Below are 23,925 nucleotides of genomic sequence, written 5' to 3' on the forward strand. Positions count from 1 at the left end.
CGCCCTTTCAGATTTGGAGAAGGTGTGCGCGTGCAGAACCACAACAGAGAACAACAACAACAACCAAACAAACAAACAGTCCAACAATAAACACGACACGCAGAGCACGGCGCGATCGCAGTGAGGGAGTGAAGCGATGTCTGGGCTGATGTCCGGGTTTGGCTGCTTTACGCACGCCGTGGTGCGCGCGGTGCCGCAGTCTCTGGCCAGAGGCGCGCTGAGGACCGGCGGTCTGGAGGTGGACCTGCTCAAAGCGCAGGAGGAGCATGGAGAATACGTGTCGGTGCTGAAGCACCGGCTCGGGCTGGAGGTGCTGGAGCTGCCCGCGGACGAGGCGCTGCCGGACTGCGTGTTCGTGGAGGACGCGGCGGTGGTGTGCGGCGACACGGCGCTCGTCTCCAGACCCGGAGCCCAGAGCAGGAGGAGGGAGGTAAAGAACCGAGCAGAACAAAGAGCGGGTTCTCATGCGCTGTCAGTGCGGATGCGCACCAGAATAACGTTTACTTTCTGCATTAAGAGTGATTGTTGGTTTGCTTTTAAATGCTTTTTTGTGACGAATCTTTCTCAGATTGTCGTGAATGTTCAACAAACCATCCAACTAAAATGTGCAAAGTCTGCCCTTGAGGTCAAGGGTCATTTATGAGATTTCTCATTATCACCAAAACAAACAATCTTTTATATATATATATATATATATATATATATGTGTGTGTGTGTGTGTGTGTGTGTATATAAACGATTTTTCTATGTAAAAAAATTAAAAATTGCACACAATATATATATATATATATATATGTATATATACATATTTTTATATGTAATATTTTTTTAAAAAATGTGTGTATGTATATATATATATATATATATATATATATATATATATATATATATATATATATATATATATATTTAATTTTTTACAAATATTTTTCTTTGTAAACAAATTATTGTGCACAATATTGAATAACTTTATAATGGTCTTAACAATATATTACATTGAATTAAAAAATGTAATAACATTAAATTCTAAAACAGAAAAAGAAAAAAAAGGTGTTTCTTATGCCATTATATTTATGTGTTTTGTGATCTAAATAGACTAAATTTATCTTTGTCTTTATGTTAGTTCATGCATACCGTTCAGTAACTTGTTTAGGGGTGCTCCGATTGATCGGGTAATGTTGCTTTTGGGAAACGCATCCCTGATTGGTTTCAAACAAGCATTTTATTAGCGTTAGATGAGACTGTTAATGCAATAAAATCACTAAACATAAAGTTATTTGTTCATGTGATTTTCATAGGGATTACTTTGTTTTACCCTATAACATTTTATATGCATTTTTTTGTATCATTCATTTCATAAAATGCATAGTTTACTTCTGGTAAAGTTACAGGAATTTGTGCAAACATTAATCCAGCTAAACTGCTAAATGATTTTTCAAGTGCGCCGTCAGCAGCTGTGTGCACTCAACTGCATGCAGTAAACGAATAGGTGTTTTCTTATAAGGATTGCTGTACGTGAAAGGGTTAAATCACAGCAGCACGTGCCTGTCATTCATAATACATGCATGTGCATTAAAGCATTTGTGTTTAGGCAGCATCCTGTAGTAGAGAGATTTGAAAGTCACATTTGCCTTTTGTGATGTAAAACAATTAATCTCTGTGTGGCTGCGAAGCATTTGCTGTTGGTTGCTAAAGTGTTAGGGGTTGCTATGCAGTTGGAGTGGTTGCTTGTTGTAATAAATCATTTAATTGGGTAATGTTTGGTCATTTTAGCCGTAAGAGTCTTTGAAACGTATCCAGGAGTTTTGGATGAACTGAATGTGTTCTGTTTGGTCGTTTCATGGAGACGCCTGCATCAATATTTACTCAAACCACTTTGCTGCACGCTGCTTTGTTTTTGTGATGTCATTGATGTCTTATTTACTTATCTCTAAATGTCACCGAATGACTTCACATTAGGGCTGCACGATAATGGTTTAACTGATGATCATTATTATTTTGATTCAAATTATAATCACGATTAATCTATCTAAAGGGTAAATGCAATAACATGTGTCCTTTAACCAGCCTCCACTGACTTCATTTAACCAACTATGATAATACAGAAAGTGTTTTGTAATCTGTATTCACATTAGATTTTCTAAGTGACCATTTGTTGGCAAAAGAGACAAGCCACCCAAAGATCATTTGTTGCTACAGTGTTGTTGGGGGTGGCTTGGCAGTTGTTGCTAAGGTGTTGCTAGGCAGTTGTCAAGGTGTTGCTAGGTGGTTGCTAATGCATTTGGAACAGTTGCTTGTTCTGCTGGATGCAGACATGTTTCAGTGTTTTACTGGATGAACATTGGTCTCGTTTTCATGAACATCAGAATGAATTTGGTTTTATCTGAAAGTGTGGATCAAATATGTGTTTTCATACGTTCTTGTAAAGGTTTTGATCAGTTCATGCCCATGTGACTGTGCTGTTGTCAGCTCCAGTAGTGTTCGAGTCGTTACTCTTAATGGTTTTGGTTAGCTCTGTTTTCGCTCTCAGGGGTAAAATTGAGCTTTAAGATCAGCTGCACTTGACTGATTGTCTAAATGTTTCTTAATGATGTTTGCAAAGTCAAGAAGACCTATTACAAACCTCTAACAGCAAGTACTAAATTACATTGTGTGCATCATCCTGGAGGAAGTCTGGTCCAGACTAGTTTTGCATTGGCAAATCATTGCATTTGGCTTTTATATGTGGTTGTTTTCCTCAGGTGAGCCCTGATTTGTTTAGCAGCAATGTTTGGGAAACTCAGGCCTTGTTGCATCACTGTGGTATTCAGGTCAAACTCGAGTCATTGTCATTTTAAACACTCAATTCACAGAAAACGTCAGATTACATAAGAAAGCCGTATGGCGCGAAAGCGGTTAGACCTACTTTCGCTGTAATGATTGCATCGCCCACGGCGTTCGCTGAAATGTATATCTGAATAAACATAGCGGCTGCATCTCTGTGCTTCAACATGCAAGCTCTTGGCATTATTTCTTTAAGCAAACATTGTGTCCTTGTGAAATGGATGGAGTTATTTAGGTCATGGCAATCTCTGAATGCAGTTTGACCAAAATCAGGAGCACATTTTGGTGGGCACAACAAGGGTTGCATGGAAGGTACCATTCCTCTTAAATCTCGCAGAACATTTTTTAGCCTTCACATGCCGTAGCTAAGCGAAGTGCACAGTTAGATGTTTATAAAACTGTCGGCATTGCCCTGAAAAGCTGTTTGGGTGACAAAAGAAGTGTTTTTGATTGTGTGTCAGATTTAAAACTGTTGCCATGCGAGCAGCGGCTGATAGTTTCATATCAACTATTGATCTTTGGCCTCTGTGGAGTTGGTGGTTAGATATTAACAATGTTTTGATGATTTTATACAGCGCTATCTTGGTTTTAAAAAATGCATAAGCAAAAGGCTGTTTTGCAGTTATTTTACCATGGTTAAGAGGTGATCTGTGTCCCTAAAGCACCTTTTACCGTGGTGAACTTTAGGGCAGACGTCTGTGGCAAATGTCTGAAATTTCCCAGCTAAGATGTTTGATTTTGTTTTGTTTTTTCCTGAAGAAACACATAAATTGTGATTAAAAATAAAATAAAATGCCATGGATGTATATTTAGTGAGTAATGCACTATTTTGAGTGGCATCAAATCCACTTTTCACCTGAGATTTGGAGCCAAATTACAGGGGGTAAAAATGGCAGCATCATTATTTTCACACAGAGATTGGTAAGTCTGTTAGTAAAATCTGTTGACTTCAGAAATCTTTGTTGTATTACATGTGAGGGTGACCATTCAAAAATGGGAAAAAAAAACACTTTTTGCATGTCTATAACTCAACAAGTATTAAAGATATCGTAGTATCCTTTTATAATTTGGTTTCATAACACACTTTTCTTTTAGTATCTTTTTAAGGCCCTAAATTGTTCATTTCCAGAGATACTAGGATCTCAATGTGGCTCCAACAGTAAATTTGCATACAGCTGGTATCAAAACAGCGGCATAGAACATGCCCGTCTGAGTGCCATAAATATTCTTTTATAAGTTTGCATGCTTGTAACTCAAGAATTATTTTGATCATATTGTTGACAGTGTACATGCACATGCAGCACATTCTCGCTCTCTGTTCACAGTACTCCATTGCGACTGCAGCCATGCATAACAGCTGAGACACTACATATCTTTCGCCATCTGCCTCAGAGCTTGTGTGTGTGTGTGTGCTTCATGTGTATCGATTGGTCTGCATACACACACTCGCTGCTCACTGTGGCATGACTGATGTGTGGGGACAGATGTGTCGATACAAAGCACTTAACTTTGACCCCACCACTGACCCTGAAGTACTGAAATATTAACCATTGTTTTTTTGAAATATTAAAGTTTTGTATTCTTATTTTTTTTCACCTTTTTGTTTTATTTTTGCATGTATGCATATACAATGTCTAAAGATTTAATTTATTGAGGTCACTCACATTACTGGATGTGCTTTCATACGAGGAAGTACATTTATCCGAGTCGTTAACTGCAGTGTTGAATATATTCTAAATTCAACGTTTTGCTCTTAATGCATGCAAATTGCAAAGCAACTATAATGCATCATGCAACTATAATATTTGCAATAAATTTCCCTTCCAAAATGTGATGTATTTGGATAAAAAAATAAAATAAAATAACATCAAGTTCTGAAATTTAATTCATTTTTGTTATTTCTTTTGAATGACATTTACTGTAAATCAGCTTCAATAAAATCTGTAAATCAATAACGCGTAACCTTCTTTATGCTGTGAGCTTATGTATTTTCAGAAAATTTTGCAGCTCTGCCTAGTTTGATTAGAGCAGCAGAAATTACACTTTACATTGAAATTATATTCAGAATTGCTCATTGCTCAAAACATGCATTATGCAACTATTTGCAATCCAATTTACTTCCAGAATGTCTTGTCTAAATGTCCAAAATGCATAAATCTGCAATGCATAAACTTATGAAATTTCTTAGTTCTGCGGTTTCATCTCTTTAGAATGACATTTACAGTAAATCACCATGAAACTTTAATAATTTAATCTTCTTTATGCATAATATATATTTGAAACTTGGTATTTATTTAGCCATTTAGCAAACGCTTTTATCCAAAGCGACTTAGAGATGAGGACAATGGAAGCAATCAAAATCAACAAAAGAGCAATTTGCAATTTAATGCCTGCACAAAAAAAACACAAAACATAAAAAATATTAGTGCAACAAAAAATCTCCTATTGCACATGGTGGAAACTCCTCAACAGAACTCGTTCTGACGGCTGAACTCATGTTTTAAACTGATTTTGGCATCAAACGCAGAGTTCATCCCTCAGATCATCCCCGGAGTGTTTCCAGATCTGCTGTCCTGCGTCAGGTGTGTGTTCACTGATCTGATCTGATCAGACTTCATTCTCGACCTCACCGTCCAGCATCCGTCAGTCCTTTGAAGATCCCTGGCGACTCTCTCTTGGTAACTCTAATGCTATTCTAATGGGACCAGATTGGTATTGCAAACATTTCCAAACATACAGAAGCTCACACAGGCCATGCATTATTAATATTCATCTGTCTTGCGTTTGCATAAACAATCCAATCTACGAGCATTTGTTGTTGTTCGTTATGAATTCCCTTTAGAACAGAATGTCCATCTGTGTGACGTTTACCATCGTGCGTTGAGAAAAACACTGAATTCTGATCAATCAAATGGAGAAAAATGTTTGACAGGAAATTTGTTGTTTGGCCTTCTGACGTTTGGTTTAATGGAAACCATGTATTTTTCTGGTCCTAATAGTGCAGTGAAGCTCACAGATGAGATGATTGCTCTTGCTGGACTGAGTCCTTTTCATTGTAAGTTTTTTAAGCTGTCAGTTTGATGACGTTTTGATGTGGAAAAGACAGGAAATTCTGCCAGGAGTCCAATAAAATGTACTTCTGACATTAAAAAGCGCATGTTAAGTGATGATTGATAAGCTGGACTGGATTTTGAGCTGTTCTGGGAAACAGGGTTATTATCATTAACTAAAACTATTTAAAAAAATTATTTATTGAAATAAACATTAATCAAAATAAAATATAACACACTTATTTTTTCAGTTAGTTGCCAAAGCAGGATTCCTCATTTTCATTTCCTAAAAAACATAAATTACAACAAAAAAAAATTACAAACTAAAATTGAAGTAAAATTAATGAAAAGCTATATAGACTTTTGTTTTATTACAAAAAGTAATAAAATATAACAAACTTTAAACTTTTTAATAAAATGACTAAAAGTACTACAATCAGTAGTAAAATGACAAACTAAAAGTGAAATAAAAATTTATAAAAACTATTTAGCCATATTTTTTGAAGTCCAAAAACTAATCAAATTTAACATAATTTAAACTTTGTATTTCTAATTTTCATATACTAAATGACTAAAAGTACTAAAATCCATACTACAATGACTTAAATTAAAAGTGAAATAAAAATAATAAAAAAAACAAAAGCTAATAAACTATTAAAAAATGTAACTTCTTTTATTTTATTATTAATTTAATTTTATAAAATGACTAAAAATACTAAAATTAGTTCTAAAATGACTACAGCTGAAATAAAATGAATGAAGAAATACATAAACATATTTGTTTTAAAAATCCAAAAACTAAAAAAGCCATTTAAACTTGTTTTATTTCTACTAAATGTGACTAAATGTGCTAGAATTAATGCTAAAAGGATTAAAACTAAAACTGAAATGAAAAAGTCCAAAATCCCCAAAAGTAATAAAATATAACACAAATCTATTTTTTATTTCTAATATTCATTCGTGTTGTTTTTTTCATAAAAAAAAAAAACGATTAAAAATGACAAAAACACTCAACAAAATGACTAAAATGGAAAGAGTTAATTATTAAATAAAATAATACAGAATTCAATTGCAATGCATAATAATGAGGTCAGTTTTCTGATCTGTGATTGGTGTAAATAAACTGAATCCAGAACATCTGCTCCTAGTCAAACCTAGTGTTGTGGTCTACATCTGTGCTGCTGATCACATACAAACATTTGAGATCATTCCTCAGTTTGTAACGAAAAAAGAGTTTAAAATGCTTACGGAAACTAGAAACTTAGCAGCACGACCACTGATGTCATGAGCATGTCAACTGGATTTGTGCGAGGAAAACAGAAAGATTTAATCAATTTACAATCCTGGATATTGTCTGTGCACTTACACAGCAGTATGTTTTATAAGGCAAGTCGTTGGGAAACGATTGTTGTTTTAAAGGTTAATTATGATGTTGTGTTTCTGGAGAAGCTCTTGGAGGCATGTTTTTCTGAGGAATTGAATGTGTTGTCATCACCTTTTCTGAGGTAATGACGTTGTTTCAAACGAAGCCTGCCTTTGCTATAATTGTCAGTTTGGGTTTTCAGTTACTTGGGTGAAATTCCTCTGAAGCAGATCCTTGTTAGTTTTATTGCTTCTGGCTGATCGTCTGTAATTCTCCCACTCAGTCCCTCCCACGAGCGCTTTAACTTTTGCAACTTTTGACTGACAAACCTCTGATTGCAGGAGATTTGACCGCATTGTAAAGAAGGTTCAAAACGAGTATCAGGATAAAACCAGACGTTACTGCTTTATGATTTTAGTAGACATGTAGCAATGTTTGTACGAGTGTGAGAGTTTTCCCAGGATTGTTATAGTTAAAGCTAAAACTAATAAACAAAAACATTTTCCTTTAACTAAAAATAAACTTGAATTGAAATGAAAGTATTGTGGAAGTATTTAAAGCTGTCCGAGAAAGAAGCAGAAATCATTACAAGCACCGACAGCAAGAGACTGTTTAGTACTGCATCGCATGTCTTCCATGAGAAGAGGAAGGAGAGGTTGTTTCTGGTTACTGGATGCAATTAGTATGTACTGTATTCTGATAGCTGTACGAGCTTGTTAGCCAGGGTTCAAAGCTTGAGGAAATTCTGCGATGAAACTGTGTTTCTCGTCAGTTGCTCAGTTACATTTTTCTGAAATTTTAAGTCATGCGACAAAAATCATTTATAAATGTGCTGTTGTCAAGAAAAAGAAGCACTCTTCCTGCGGGTTTCTGCCAAAATAAAAGCTGAGAAAAAAACTCCATCATAGGGGTGTCCGATATTGACAAAAATAATATCTCTATAATTTCTGGGATTTTATCGATAACGATAATTAGACAATATTTTGCTGTATGTTATTGTGCTGGTATCTTAAGGACTTTCATGGCCAGCTGATCAGTGTTAATTTTGGCAGGCATTTTTGATTTAGTCTTAGTCTTTATCTTGAGACGAAAAAGCTTAATAGTTTTAGTCTAGTTTTAGTCATTTGAGTCTTTCATAGTTTTAGTCTAGTTTTAGTCATTTGAGTCTTTCATAGTTTTAGTCTAGTTTTAGTCATTTGAGTCTTTCATAGTTTTAGACGAAAAGTCATTGCATTTTTGTCAACTTTTAGTCAAACTGCAGTTACCGACATTTATTTTGGTAGCTATTTTATATGTAGTATTCAAACAAAAATAGTCATCAATACTTCTCTCTTTAGACCAAATCAATTAAGCTTAGTTATGAGAAATTTGAATCAAGGATTGAATTTGGAAAAACTGGAATAAATTTTCATTTTTTGGTAGAGATATAAATTAAACTCATTTTTCAGATACAGTAGGTTTACTTAACAAGTATACATTTAACATCTTTTGTTGGTTAACATTTATGACAGATAAGACGGAAGGTATGTATGTAATAGCCTACTGACATACATTCAGTTTTCACCCACCTGTTTAAGCTCACTTAAACCATAACGGACTGTATTTCCGTGAGATACTCTACATGAGAGACATGTGGACTGCTGTGTGTGTATTTGAGCACTGAGAACTGATCGCGCGCTGTATGAGAACTGAAGAAGTGGAGCGCGCGAGAGAGAGCGCGTTTCCGCCTATCGCACCTTCACTGACTTTAAGTTAATCGACAATGAATTGTGACTCCCGGGAAAAACAGGACGTCTGGTCACCCACTCCCTAACCCTTCGGGTGCTGAGGCCATTGTTTCAGATCGCTAGTTCTCGTTTTAGTAGGTTATCCATCCCCTGCGGCTGCCATACTGAGACTAGATATGCAAACGCACCTTATATATCCAATGACAGAGACGCACATTTTGAAAGACAAGGCAGTTAACTTAGCCTATAGAATGTATTTTGAATGTCCGGTAGTCCTCAAATAACATTTTAGTCCCGTCTCGTCTTGTTAATGAAGACGCGCATAAATTTCGTCATAGTTTTTATCATCAGATATTAGTTTTAGCTCGTCAACATCTCGTCTTAGTCACAGAAAAAAGGTTCGTTGACGAATATTTTTCGTCGTCGTCTTCGTTGACGAAATTAACACTGCAGCTGACTCCTAAAGTTGTTGATATTCTTCATATTCTGTGTGCTGGTCAGTTTACACTGATAGAAATAAATCTTTTCCTATACGTTTAAACAGATTTTTACATTTTATGGGCATTTCTTCCCTTTATAAAGCCATTTTTTCTAAAAGTGTCCATTATCTTTTGAGTCAAATTCTTACATTTAATCAGTGAATTAGAGTAATAAGACTTTTGGGATGTTTCCAAGCAAATTAAATCAGTATCAGCAAAATAAATCTTTGCAATGCAGAGAAAACACAGAAGCTGCATCTGAAGAGGCATTTAGATGCATGTTTAATGCAAGACATGAATGCATTTAACCTGCAGGTACAAATGCAGAAATCATGTTTTGATATATTAAACATAAAACGTTAAATACCGATATTTGAAATGATTTAAATAATAAAAGATACTTTTGAATGTGAAATTAAAACCGCCAGTAGGTGGCAGCAAGTGACTCTTGATAAGTGATTCATTGCGATTGAACCGAATCATTTAAACGGTTGATTCATTCAGGAACGAAACGCCCTCATGTTGCTCAGAGACACAAAACAGTGCTGTGGCTGTGTTTGGAGTGATTTTTGTTGTCGAAATAAAGCAAAGACAGGACATATGGTGTCTAAAACATAAGTGTCTTAATTAACTTCTTGTTTATTGAACTGTTGTAAAAAATTAATGACATTTGTAATCATGGTAATTTTTGGAGCGTTATTTTTGGTTAATCTTCATGTGAAATTTTTTAACTAGCTATATGAAGTGGTATAAATAGCCTATATACAGTATCTGACAGAAGTGAGTACACCCCTCACATTTTTGTAAATATTTTATTATATCTTTTCATGTGACAACACTGAAGAAATGACACTTTGCCACAATGTAAAGTAGTGAGTGTACAGCTTGTAAATTTGCTGTCCCCTCAAAATAACTCAACACACAGCCATTAATGTCTAAACCGCTGGCCACAAAAGTGAGTACACCCCTAAGTGAAAATGTCCAAATTGGGCCCAAAGTGTCAATATTTTGTGTGGCCACCATTATTTTCGATCATTATTTCGGTGCATCCAACTCCTAAGTTTATTTTATTTCTACTAGTTGCCAAGGCAACACTTCTCATTTTTATTTAGTTAAACTTGATGTACTAAAAATGACACATTTAAAAAATAAAATGAATTTATTGTAATTATTAATTACTGTAATTATTAATAATAATTGTTGTTTGCTATTATAAAAATATATATACTTATAATGTTCTGTACAATATAATGATTTTTATTTTATTTTATTAAATACCTTATAAATAGTAATATCGCTGTTTTGTTTAATGTTTTAGTAATAATAGCATGGTTAAACAATAATTATTATGTATAGTAAATATACAGACATGTTTAAAAAATAAATTTATTTGTATTACAATATAATTTTTTTAATCATTTTCTTAAATAACTGATAAATACTAATATTGCTGTTTTGCCTAATATTTTTTATTTAATAATAAGCATGAATAAATAATTATAATAACGATAATAAGTGTGTGTGTGTGTGTGTGTGTGTGTGTGTGTGTGAGAGTGAGAGAGAGAAAGAGTGTGTGTGTGTGTGAGACTGTGTGTGTGTGTGAGAGTGTGAGAGTGAGTGAGTGAGTGAGTGAGAGTGTGTGTGTGTGTGTGTGTGTGAGAGTGTGAGAGTGAGTGTGTGTGTGTGTGTGTGTGTGAGAGTGTGAGAGTGAGTGAGTGAGTGAGTGAGAGTGTGTGTGTGTGTGTGAGACTGTGCTTGTTTGTGTGTGTGTGCGTGAGAGAGTGAGTGAGTGAGAGTGTGTGTGTGTGTGTGTGTGTGAGACTGTGTGTGTGTGTGTGTGTGTGTGTGAGAGTGAGTGAGTGAGAGTGTGTGTGTGTGTGTGTGTGAGACTGTGCTTGTTTGTGTGTGTGTGTGTGTGCGTGAGAGAGTGAGTGAGTGAATGTCTGTGTGTGTGAAAATTACAGCACAGCGTCTGGGAAGGTTAGCCCTGGCGTTGGGTTGGAAGCACACACTGCTCTTTGTTTTGACTAGACAGTGTTCAGACGGCCGCTGGAGCGCATCCTGTCCAGAAGTGAGCCGCTTCCACGCCGGTGTGATAAACTGATCCAGAGTCAGTCTGACATTCCCAGCGTTCCCGTGATCCTGCCACATTCCACAGTGTTTGCTCCGGATTCGGGAGCATCTGGCACCAATGGAAAGTGGTTTGAGGAAGTTTGTTTATTAATGCGCACGTCACAGGAGAATTCTGTGTAAATACAGTTTTCCATTCTATGGCACCTTTAAAGTATTCTGTGTATTTCTATTGGCCTATTGTTCTATATTGTTTCTAGGGTATTCTGTGTGGTTGCTAGGGTTTTGCTGGGAGGTTTCGGGGGTGTTCTGTGTGGTTGCTAGGGTTGTTAAGTCGTTTCTGGTGTCTTTGTGGGGGATCTATATGGTTTTTATTGTGTTGCTTGTAGGGCTGTGCAATGAATCGCCCGCGATAATGAACGTGATATTGTGTAGCTTGTCAGTGAACTGACAATCGCATGCGATTAATTGCACAGCCCTAGTTCTTGGTGGTTTCTGGGATGTTCTGTGTGGTTTCTAGGGTGTTGCTACGTGGTTTCTAGGATGTTGTTAATAGGGTGTTCTGGGTGGTTAATAGGGTGTTGCTAGAAGATTTCTAGGGTGTTCTGTGTGGTTGCTAGGGTGTTTCTATGGTCTTCTAGGTGGTGTCTGGGATGTTCTGTGCAGCTTTCTAGGGTGTTCATAGGTGGTTTCTACGATGTTGTTACTAGAGTGTTCTGAGTGTTTGATAGGTTGTTGCTAGAGTTTCTAGGGTGTTTCTAGGTGGTTACTAGGGTGTTCTGTGTAGTTGCTAGGGTCTTTCTAAGACTTGTTTTAGGGTGCTTCTGGGATGTTCTGGGTGGTTTATATGGTGTTGCTGTGGGGTTATCAGGGTATTCTGTGTGTTTGCTAGAAGGTTTCTGGGGTGTTCTGGGTGGTTTTTATGGTGTTGTTAAATGGTTGCCAGGAGGTTTCTAGGGTGTTTCAGGATGATTACACGCTTGTGTTTCTGTGATCTTCTCATTAGATGGATAGATAGATAGATAGATAGATAGATAGATAGATAGATAGATAGATAGATAGATAGATGGAAAGCAAATTCATAACTCTGATGAAATAACAGGGCAAACTTCAAATTGCACTGTAAGCCGTGAACACACTCAGTATATTTTGACACACATCACTGCATTACATTGTCTCTCAAATGAATAGTGAAATGAGAATAATTAAAATGCTAATGAGCCCCTCAGAGGTCTCACACAAGAATCGTTTGTTTGCTTCGAAGCTTCATTGTGTGTAAATGAACCCAGAGATGTGTTGCTGTAGATTTTAGGTGCAGGCTAGTTTGGTGTGTGTGTGTGTGTGCACTCTGCAAGGCCAAGTCCTTCCCGACTCACACAAACACATGAAGAATTTGTCTGAGAGTGTGGGAAACTGCTTCAGTGGAAAAAGCACCATTTTATCCAGTTTGTGCATCAATAGTCTGATTATTGGCAGCAATAAAATGAATGATTCAGATTAAGATGTTTATGGGATGTTTAATAGTTTTAATTATTTGCTGGGAAATGTGGTTGTTTTACGGCAATTTTATCATAATTGACTGAATTTACTGAAATTCTTACACTTGTGTGTCAGCATTGTTGCTGATGTGTTAAGGGTCTGTGAGCTCCCAGCATGCACTGCAGTTTGAATTAATGAAGTGCTTGCTGTTTTAGGATTGTTGATTTGCTGTTTGCTGACATTATTGCTTTTGTTTTTGCAGAAGACTTTAATTACAGATGCCATTGTGAAAATGTTTATCACAATCAGCCATAATTCATATAATTTGCAAGTAAATATAAATAATACAGGCTTGTTTAAATATTAAAGTCAGTTGTATAATATTTATTTCTTTATTGTAAATCCAGTTCTATAGAATTTATTTACATTTTAAAGATAAAATATTTATTTAGTTATTTTTATATGTATAAATGGTAAATAAATCATAAAAATGTATTTAAAAAATATTTAAAGTAAATTAATCTAAATAAAAGTGAGATTTTATTTACTTTATTATTTTATGCGTAATAATTTATGTGGCAGTAGTATTTATTTATTTATTTATAAAGTCAGTAGTATATAATTCATTCAAATAATATATATATGCATAAGGATCCTCTCAGTTGTTTAACCTTGTTTTGAGTTTCTCAGACTCAAACTGTAAGTGTGTGTGAATCTGCTGTGTGACGTATGGAAAATGAGCCCTCAGGGAAGCACTTTTCCGGCTTCACACACTCTTTCTGTCTGTTTTGGTTCCTCAAACCTGCAGAAACGGCAGATTCACAGATGTAAATTCATCTGAAATAGACCGCAGTATATAGTTAGCTTTAGTTAACGTAGTGTAGTTATCAGTGCGGGTCGTTGTATGATTCACACACTGGTCTCATCTCTGTAGTTTAGGGTCAGTTTTAGGCTGTAAATGAGTTCAATCTTAGCTCCTACGCTCACGTGCCATCACACACACTCGGATCCGTGTTCTCCAGGCCGGAATATGCTTCAGTCAGTCTGATTGACACGACACGTGTGTGTTTCTCCCTCATGCTGCGAATACAGGTTATTTTTCTCCTGTGCTGATGGACACACACTCGATTGGATCCAAACCCACCGGCACGTGTTTTCCCTGATTTACATCCCAACTTCACTCTGCTTCCCAAGAGAGTGTGTGTGTGTGTGTGTGTGTGTGTGTGTGTGTGTGTCTTCTCGCATGTTTAGTTCACTATAGTAGTCTCCCTAAGCAGTTTAATTAAATATACTGTAAAATCATTGTCATTTTTTTGGCCAGGACTCCCTGGAAGAAGAGATTTTGTATCTCAATGGGACTTTCCTGGTAAAATAAAGGTAAAATAAAAAAAAATTTCTCACCCTCATATCATTAGAATGATTTGTTTGTTAATGATAATTATATACATATGCATATACATGTTATTATTATTAGTACTATTATTATTATTAATACCATATATACATATAATAATTCTTAGAAATACATCATAAAAAATATTAATAACAAATGTGATACACATTTTACTAAAACATTAACAAACAAAAAAATAATATATATATATATAATATTCATATTGATGTATTTGGATTATTCACACAAACACACACACACACACATACTCAGTATAAGTCTGTTGTTGTTGGGGTTTTTTTTCATTCCAGACCTATTTGTTGTTTGAACCTCAATGATCTTCAAAATATCTTTTGTGTCCCAGTGAAGAAATAAACTTGTTTAAATGTGAGTAAATGGTGACGAGTGTTAATTTTCAGTGAACTTTCCCTTTAATAAACAGAAACAAACTGCAGCCAAAGAACACTGATGCAGTAACTCGGACCGAAACATGGATTTTCCAGGTTTGTCTGTTTCTCATATTGCTGAGCCTGCGGTTCTGACCACACACACTTACACACACATACACATGTGTCCTGCGGCGTGTTTCTCACGTGCATGATGGCTTCCAGCCACAATCTGACACTTTCATACTGTTTCTGTGTGTGTGTGTCTGTGTTATACTTTGAGAGGTGCTAACTGAATAGACATTCAAACCATTTGCTTTAATGCAACAATAATTCAACAAGTCGTCTTTTATTTGTAGGGTCTAGATGGGCCATGATTTACGTTAGTTATGTCACAAATTCGGTTCTTAAGTTGGTGTATGTGGGCCGGATCTGAAATCCTGCGGCTGACCGTGTTATTTTTTGGTCTAAAGTTCATCATCTGGCAGAGTTCAGATGGACGTCTAGTGTGTGTGTGTGTGTGTGTGTGTGTGTGTGTGCAGATATACAGAAACAAACAAGACATTTATGTTGAGTGAGTCACATTTTCAACACAACATTGTCAGTTTTTCTGTTTCGCTTGCGAAAATAGCTCCAAACGAATCTGTAACAGATCATTAAGTGCGTCTCACAGCAACACTGCGGTGTTTCCTTCCTGAATTAATCTATTTTGAATGAATCGTTTGAGTCATTGTCAATGATCCATTCATGAAACAGTCGTGAACAAACCGTTTTAAACTAATTCAGGGACTTGTTGCCATCTACTGGCGGTTTTAGTGTTGTATTTATTTATCCATGACAGGCTTAAAGCAGCCAAGGCAACAGCTACTGGTTCAATGGATCACAAAACACACGGTTTGGATCATATTGCGGTTTTTCAGTCATGGATTGGATCATTTTTCGAATCAGCAATTAAAAAATACATCAGTGTAACTTTGCTTTCCATTTATTATCTAAAGCTCAGTTTAAGTACTACTTAAATACCACAGCAGAAACTACAATACTAAGAAAGTTTAAACATGATTCAAGGCAAGTGAGCAGTCAGTAAAACAAAAAGAACAAATACACAAATTACAAGCATAGATAAATAGGCTACAGTAAAAAAAAAAAACGTTATGAATAAAATAAGCTCTAATTGGAGTATTTAGGTGCAGTAATGTAATTAAGTATAATAGCAGACAGCAGCAGGTATTTATAGGCTGCTGTCCCTTTAAGACCTGATGCAAGGATCTAATATAATGATACACATCCGATTTTCCTCTCAATTGTTCTCAATCACTTAAAGAACTGCCTTTTTTTTTTTTTTTTTGTGCTGTTCTTTGAGGTCTTCTTATGATGTTATCAAGATTTTTGCAAAACATCAAAAACATCTTCATTTAGAAGTAATAGGCTTTTTCTGTCCTGTTTTTAAACCTCATTAGGACGATCTGTTTAAATAGGCGTGGCGGATTTTAGACTCGGAAGAATATGCCACTGCTATGATTGGCTACTACATTTGCCAGCCTACATCCTTCACAGATGGATGCTGCTGTGATTTAGGTTTAAAACGCATGAATACTCATATTAAACGATCTGTTTAACAGACAAAGCAATAGTGACCATGTAATAAAAACAGTTACTCACACTTGTGTTGCAACATTACTGTCGGATCCAATATAGTGACCAGTCGCACAGTATCATCTTTTAGTATCAGTCTAAGACTGGCAAGAGTGGATTCCAAATCTTCAATACTTGTCTTGCTGGATCTGTCCGCTGCTTTTGACACGATTAACCACCAGATCCTCCTGTCAACCCTATTGGTAAATTACATCTCAGGAACCGCACTCCAGTGGTTTGAATCTTACCTCTCAGACGGGTCTTTCAAGGTATCGAAGTCACAACAAGAAGTGAGGTGTCCAAGTCACAACATCTAACTCCTGGGGTGCCTCAGGGCTCAGTTCTTGGACCACTTCTCTTCTCTGTCTACATGGCATCACTAGGTTCTGTCATTCAGAAACATGGCTTTTCATATCACTGCTATGCTGATGACACTCAAATCTACCTCTCATTGCATCCTGATGATCCGACGATAGCTGCTCGCATCTCAGCTTGTCTAACAGACATTTCTTGCTGGATGAAGGACCATCACCTTCAACTCAACTTGGCTAAGACAGAACTGCTTGTGGTTCCATCAAACCCATCGTTACATCAGTTTCACCATCCAGTTAGGCACACCAACCATAACTCCTTCAAAAACAGCCAGAAACCTTGGAGTTATGATTATTGATCAGCTGACTTTCTCAGACAACATTGCTAAAACTACCCGGTCCTGAAGATTTGCTTTATTCAACATCAAGAAGATCAGGCCCTTTCTTTTGGAACATGCTTCACAACTCCTTGTTCAAGCTCTTGTTCTGTCCAGGCTGGACTATTGCAATGCTCTCTTGGCATGTCTTCCAGCTAGTTCTATCCAACCTTTGCAATTAATCCAGAACGCGGCTTCAAGATAATGTTTTAATGAGCTGAAAAGAACGCACGTCACACCCCTGTTGATTAATTTGCACTGGCTACTAATAGCTGCTCGCATAAAACTCAAGGCATTAATGTTTGCCTACAAAACCACCACTGGCTCTGCTCCCATTTACCTAAATTCATTACTTCAGACTTATGTTCCTCTAGAAGCTTGATTTCTGCAAGTGAACAACGCATTATTGTTCATCCCAAAGAGACACAAAATCACTTTCACAGACTTTTTCATTAACTGTTCCCTCCTGGTGGAATCACCTGCCCAACTCAATCTGAGCAGCTGAATCCTCAGCCATCTTCAAGAAACGGCTAAAAACACATCTCTTCCATCTTCATTTGACCCTCTAACTCTAGCACTCTTTTTTTCTAATTCTATTCTTAAAAATGTAACACTAGCATTTCTAATCTTTTTGTATTCTATCTATTTGTTTTCTTTTTATTTATTATACAATTAACAAAAGCAAAAAAAGGCCTCTAACACTAGCTTGCTCTATTCTTGTTCTGTTCTATCGGTTTTCTTTTTATTTATTATATAATAATAAAATAAAAAAACCTTGCTACGTGTACTGCGTTAAGCTAACTGAGACTTGTTATAGCACTCTCATATCATTGCTCTTTTGTTGATTTTGATTGCTTACATTGTTCCAATGTAAGTCGCTTTGGATAAAAGCATCTGCTAAATGACTAAATGTAAATGTCAATCTTTCTGAAAAGTCGAATTGTGCCTTGTTTTTAAATGAATCCGTGGTAAAATGACGTGAACAAAGGACGTGGTCTGGATCTTCATTAAAAATAAAGTTCATTCACTCTTTCCTAACGTTGGGATGAGAAGGAAGGCAATGCAAACACTGTTTTTCAACAACTTGGCACTGAACAGCCTCTTGTTGTCTTCGGAGCATCTTTATCCTTTGGTTTCTGCGTAGACCTGCATGTGCCTCTCGTTATTTACACTATACGTGTGCGAATTGGTGGGCAGGGCTAAACAGACAGTGATGTTGAATCGTCGGCGGGGCTAATCTGGCAGTGATATAGAGTCGGTGGGCGGGGCTAAACAGGCAGTGATATAGAATCGGTGGGCGGGGCTAAACAGACAGTGATGTTGAATCGTCGGCTGGGCTAATCTGGCAGTGATATAGAATCGGTGGGCGGGGCTAAACAGGCAGTGATTTAGAATCGGTGGGCGGGGCTAATCTGGTAGTGATATAGAATCGGTGGGCGGGGCTAAATAGGCAGTGATGTAGAATCGGTCGGCGGGGCTAAACAGGCAGTGATATAGAATTGGTGGGCGGGGCTAAACAGGCAGTGATTTAGAATAGGTGGGCGGGGCTAAACAGGCAGTGATTTAGAATAGGTGGGCGGGGCTAAACAGGCAGTGATATATAATCGGTGGGTGGGGCTAAACAGGCAGTGATTTAGAAGCAGACGTTGATCTTCTGCGGAGGTGGTGCTTATCCACTCTATTATATAATAGAGTAGAACATTTCACAAGCTGTCGTTTTGGCAGACTGCCTTCATTATAATCTATTTTCAGACTAAAGACAAACTTTTGAGTTCGGAATCTTACAGGATGTTGTTATAGTACAATGACCTCTTATATGTCAAAAGATAAAGGGAATTTTAGTTTCTCAGTTCATGACCCCAAAATAACCGACTGCGTTTATGAGAATGATTGTAGAGACAGGTATTTATATAAAATTCTATGAGTTTGTGTCTGTTCAAAGAGATGCGAAAGCAGAATCAACTCTGTGTTCGAGCACCGGATCAAGTTCTTTTTGACTCTATTTGTATAAACTGGCAAGACAAAATGCGTATAAATCATACACTTTGACTCTGATGGTTAAATTTTGCAATTAATCCACGAATTACGTGAGTTTTGAGAAATGAATCTGACTCTTTCTCTTTCTCGAGGACACATGTGAGATCACTGGGGAGAAACATCTGAGACGAGACCTGCAGGTGTGTGTGTGTCCGTGGAGCGTCTCTGAGTTATGACTGCAGCTCATGGCCTGTGCATGACATCACTGCTTCATCAGCATCCATAAACAGAACACACATGTTGCCGGTGGCGTGGTGTGTGTGATGATCAGTTGATGTCATTGACCTCTGTGCACCGGACTCCGGGATCCGGATCGGGTCGATGACATCACCTGCTGCACACACACACATCGCTCTGAAAGGTGAAGTGTGTCATATTTTGGATGCTAAAGCACTTTCTCATATTCCACTTTAATGTTCGGAGTCAAACAGAAGTCGATCAATGCTAGATTGACTTCCTGATGAGTACATATCCACTAATATAGTTTGTTTTATTAATTATTACTGAGTGATTAAACTGGTTATTTTTATGTTTTAGGTGTCTGATAGCTTATTTACAGAACTGATTGGATTGTTTTATTTAATAGCTAAAGCCATAAAACATATGCATAATAATTATAATATATTACTTTTATTACATTTTATAATAAATTGTATTATTTCATGTACAATAATTTTATAATGTAATATTTGTAATTTCTTATTTTATGAAATTATAATAAATTATTATTATTATTAAAAATTATTTTCAATTATTATATAATTGAATTATTATATAATTTATATAATGTAAACGTAAGTTATTAATTTAATTTTATTAATAAATTATTATTTGTTATATATTGTTTTTTGAAACATGAATTACATTTTTATAATAAATTATTATTTTACAATGTTAAATTACTTTATAATGCAATTAAATTATTATTGTTTTACAGTGTTAAACTATTTAATTACATTTTATTTTATTATTATTACTATTTTATTACTGTTTTATAATGTACAATTTTATCATTTAACTTTATAATAAATTGAAGTAGAAAAGCGTGTTGTTTGGAAACATTCATTATTTTTTCAGGAATGACACGCTTCACCTTTATCAGGTCAGAGTTCAATCCGCTGCTGCTGTTTGTAAGTCTGCTCTGTCCATGAGCTCATGTGTGTCTGTGAGAAACTGGTGAAGACGGCTGTTTTCTTCATCACGCTCGAACCTTACCTCAAACACGAGCCACTTCAAGAATGATAATGACAGAAACATTCGTCTCTGCTGTACGCATGTCTGCTGCTGCTGTCGTCCAGTCGTTTCTCGTTTGTTAGCCGCGGTGAATGTGACAGCGCGTCTGATTGGCCGTGTGCTCGGTGTCCCAGCATGCACCTGTGTCCCACGCTGCACCTCTGCATGCTGTTCCTGTGAGGACACATCTGGATATGAATGCAGAAATCTTTCACAGATGTTGCAGATCCTGTTGCATAAGAAACTTCCTGTTGACGTCTGTAAACTCCTCAGAGTCTCGGGAAACTACATTTTACAGAAAATAATTTATTCCTGTGATCTGCAGCTGTATTTTCAGCATCATTACTCCAGTCTTCAGTGTCACATGATCTTCAGAAATCATTCTAATATACTGATTTACTGCTCAACAAACATTTCTGATTATTATTAATGTTGAAAACAGTTGTGCTGCTCAATATTTTTGTGGAAACTGTGATGCGTTGTATTTTTCAGGATTCACAGATGAATAGAAAGTTCAGAAGACCAACATTTATTTAAAATAGAAATCTTTTGTAACATTATAAATATCTTTACTGTCACTTTTGATCAATTTAATGCATTTTTGATGAATAAACTGTTAATTTCGTTCAAAAACGTGACTCTGGAGCACAAAAGCAGTCATGAGTAACACTGCTATATCTGTAGCAATAGACAACAATACATTATATGAGTCAAAATTATATTTTTTCTTTTATGCCAAAAATCATTAGGATATTAAATAGAGATTATGTTCCGTGTAAACAATTAGTAAATTTTCTACTGTAAATATATGAAAACTTCATTTTTGATTAGTAATATGCATTGCTAAGAACTTCATTTGAACAACTTTAAAGGAGATTTTCTCAATATTTAGATTTTTTTGCTCCCTCAGATTCCAGATTTTCAGCCAAATATTGTCCTATCCTAACAAACCATACATCAATGGAAATATTATTTATTCATGATGTATAAACCTTTATGACTGGTTTTGTGGTTCAGGGTCACATATATTACTGACCCCAAGCTTTTGAACGGTAGTATATATTATATATATATACCTCCATGTCTTTGAGTGTCGTGAGCCTGTAATCATCAGCTGTTCTCTGGCATCTGAAGTCATCAGTCACTCATGTAGGGCTGCCGCCGCCGGAGAAAGATGTTACGGGACACTATTACTGTACTGCTTAGATCTGTTTGAAGCGGCTCCGACTCCTTTCAGTTCGTTCTCACGTCACACATGAGCCTGTATTTATTTTGTACAAATCATTTTTTTTCCATTTACATTTTTCTCACAGCAATCCTCCATTTTTGCTCCACATGAAGTAAATCAATGTTTTTAGTGCGACGCGAGGCTGAGTAAATGATGAGCGAGTTGCTGTTTTTGGGTGAACATGATGTGCATGTTAACATGATTCTGAGAAGAACAAACAGGAAGAAAGCTGCTCCCCAGCCGAGCACCGGTTGTCATGGCGACAGGCCTGTGTTGTTGTTGTTTTGTGAATATTGTTTTGATTGCGTCTGTTTGTCCTTGTTTTTGTTTAGAGCTCTGCTAGAGACTCACCATTTGTTCCTTTGTGATTCTGTTGCTGTTTGTTTTGAGTTGCGCGCAGATTCATTCGTTCGCGTCACGTCATCGTGCAGTATTTTATAATATCATGATGTCCTCGCTCACATATTTAACGGATAAGATGAGTTTGTTTCTTCATCAGATTTGGAGAAATGTAGCATTCCATCACTTGCTCACCAATGGAAGTGAATGGGTGCCGTCAGAACGAGAGTCCAAACAGCTGATAAAAACATCACAATAATCCACACCACTCCAGTCCATCAGTTAACATCTGGAGAAGACAAAAGCTTAAACAAATCCAGCATTAATACGTTTTTAACAAAAAACATAATCCATAATAACGCTTCCTCCAGTGAAAAAGTGCATCTCCTATTGTCTCTAACATCAAAATCCAGCCACGCATTGTTTAGAGCAACGTTTCAACGCTGCTTGATCTGTGCAGATTTCTCTCTTGATTCAGACCAGGCCACATTTTCACTGGAGGAAGCGTTATTATGGAATATTTGAGTTAAAAACGTATTAATGATGGATTTGTTTCAGCTTTTATCTCCTCCAGATGTTAACTGATGGACTGGAGTGGTGTGGATTATTGTTTTTATCAGCTGTTTGGACTCTCATTCTGACGGCACCCATTCACTTCCATTGGTGAGCAAATGATGCAATGCTACATTTCTCCAAATCTGATGAAGAAACAAACTCATCCTAATCTTGGATGGCCTGAAGGTGAGGACATTTTCAGCAAAGTTTCATTTTTGGCTGAACTGTTGCTTTAAGGATTTTGTTTTCGCAAAACCGGAGTAAATTTCTGGTTCACGCTTGAGTTTTGTGGGTGCTTGTTGTAGTTCTCCACGAGAGAGTGCTGTTCCTGAACTCTTTAGACAGAGAGGGTGATAGGAAAGTCCCGCTGTGTTTGTTTGTATAAGACGATGATGGAGGAGCAGGAATCCAGATCATTCATTCCTTCAGCTGCGGCGTTAAACCCTTTAACAGAGACACTGAGTGGCGATAAAACCTTATATAGATGCGTTTATGCAGTTTATTAGTTTTATACTGTTTTATACTATTAGCAATTTATACTGTTTTATTTGTTTCAGATCTATTTCTAATGTCTTAATGTCTTCATTTCAATTTCACAGCTGCACTTTTTTTCAATTATACTTTAATGAATTTTAGCATTTTTAGTGTCAGTTTAGCGTTGCTATTCATTATAATTGTGTTATTTTGATCAATTGTGTTTCTTATTTGCGTCATATGTGCAGTAACAGTTAAATTGTGGACAAGGCTTGTGATTACATGCCTGAACTTTAGTTTTGTAGACAAATATAAATGTGCCTATGTATAAAATTATTATTATTATTATATGTATAAACAGGGATCGCAACATTTCTAAATCCCTGGTATCCCTTCGGGCTGGTACTCTTCAGATTTTGGTAGCCTGATTAATTTAACTAGCCCAAATAAAATAAAAACCATAAATGTCAATCAAAAACATTTTCAATACACAAATATCAACGAATATCAAGGAAAGGGTTTTATTTGACTATTTACAAGGTATCTGCAGAATTCTTAATTTAAGGCCATTTGAAAAATTATTTCTTATACCATTTAATGTATTTAAAACTGTCTAAGGCCTTAAAAACTCTTCAGTATAGTTGTATCAAATTTAAGGACCCGTGGGAGCAATGTTTTTCTTGCTGAGCAAACCTTTTCTCTATTGGGCAGATATTTCTGGCACCTGAGCAAAGCATTCTTTAGACCAGACCTGTACAGCACGCACACAAATAGTGTGTAACTTTGAACTTTAATGTGCTATTTATATTTGATTTGACCCTTGATGTAACTAAACGATGTATATTTTAGGTTACCTGAGAAACATGTTTACTGTACAATACTCTGCAGTTCAACAGTTTGGATCAATGATGTTTTTTAATCAAGTTTCTTATGCTCATCAAGGCTGTATCTATTTGATAAAAAATA

The 23,925-nt window shown here is 36.3% G+C and overlaps 1 protein-coding gene across 1 annotated transcript in view; it reads left to right on the plus strand.

Moving 5' to 3' along the window:
- The window catches only part of LOC306861021 (N(G),N(G)-dimethylarginine dimethylaminohydrolase 1-like), an 83,413-nt gene continuing 59,488 nt past the window's right edge, over nucleotides 1-23,925 (plus strand). Inside the window, exon 1 of the mRNA XM_079403078.1 lies at nucleotides 1-430. Coding sequence (XP_079259204.1) covers nucleotides 137-430 — 294 coding nt within the window. The 5' untranslated portion in view covers nucleotides 1-136. The remainder of the gene's footprint in view (nucleotides 431-23,925) is intronic.

Source organism: Barbus barbus, assembly GCF_936440315.1.
Source record: "Barbus barbus genome assembly, chromosome: 41".
Taxonomy (NCBI): Eukaryota; Metazoa; Chordata; class Actinopteri; order Cypriniformes; family Cyprinidae; genus Barbus; species Barbus barbus.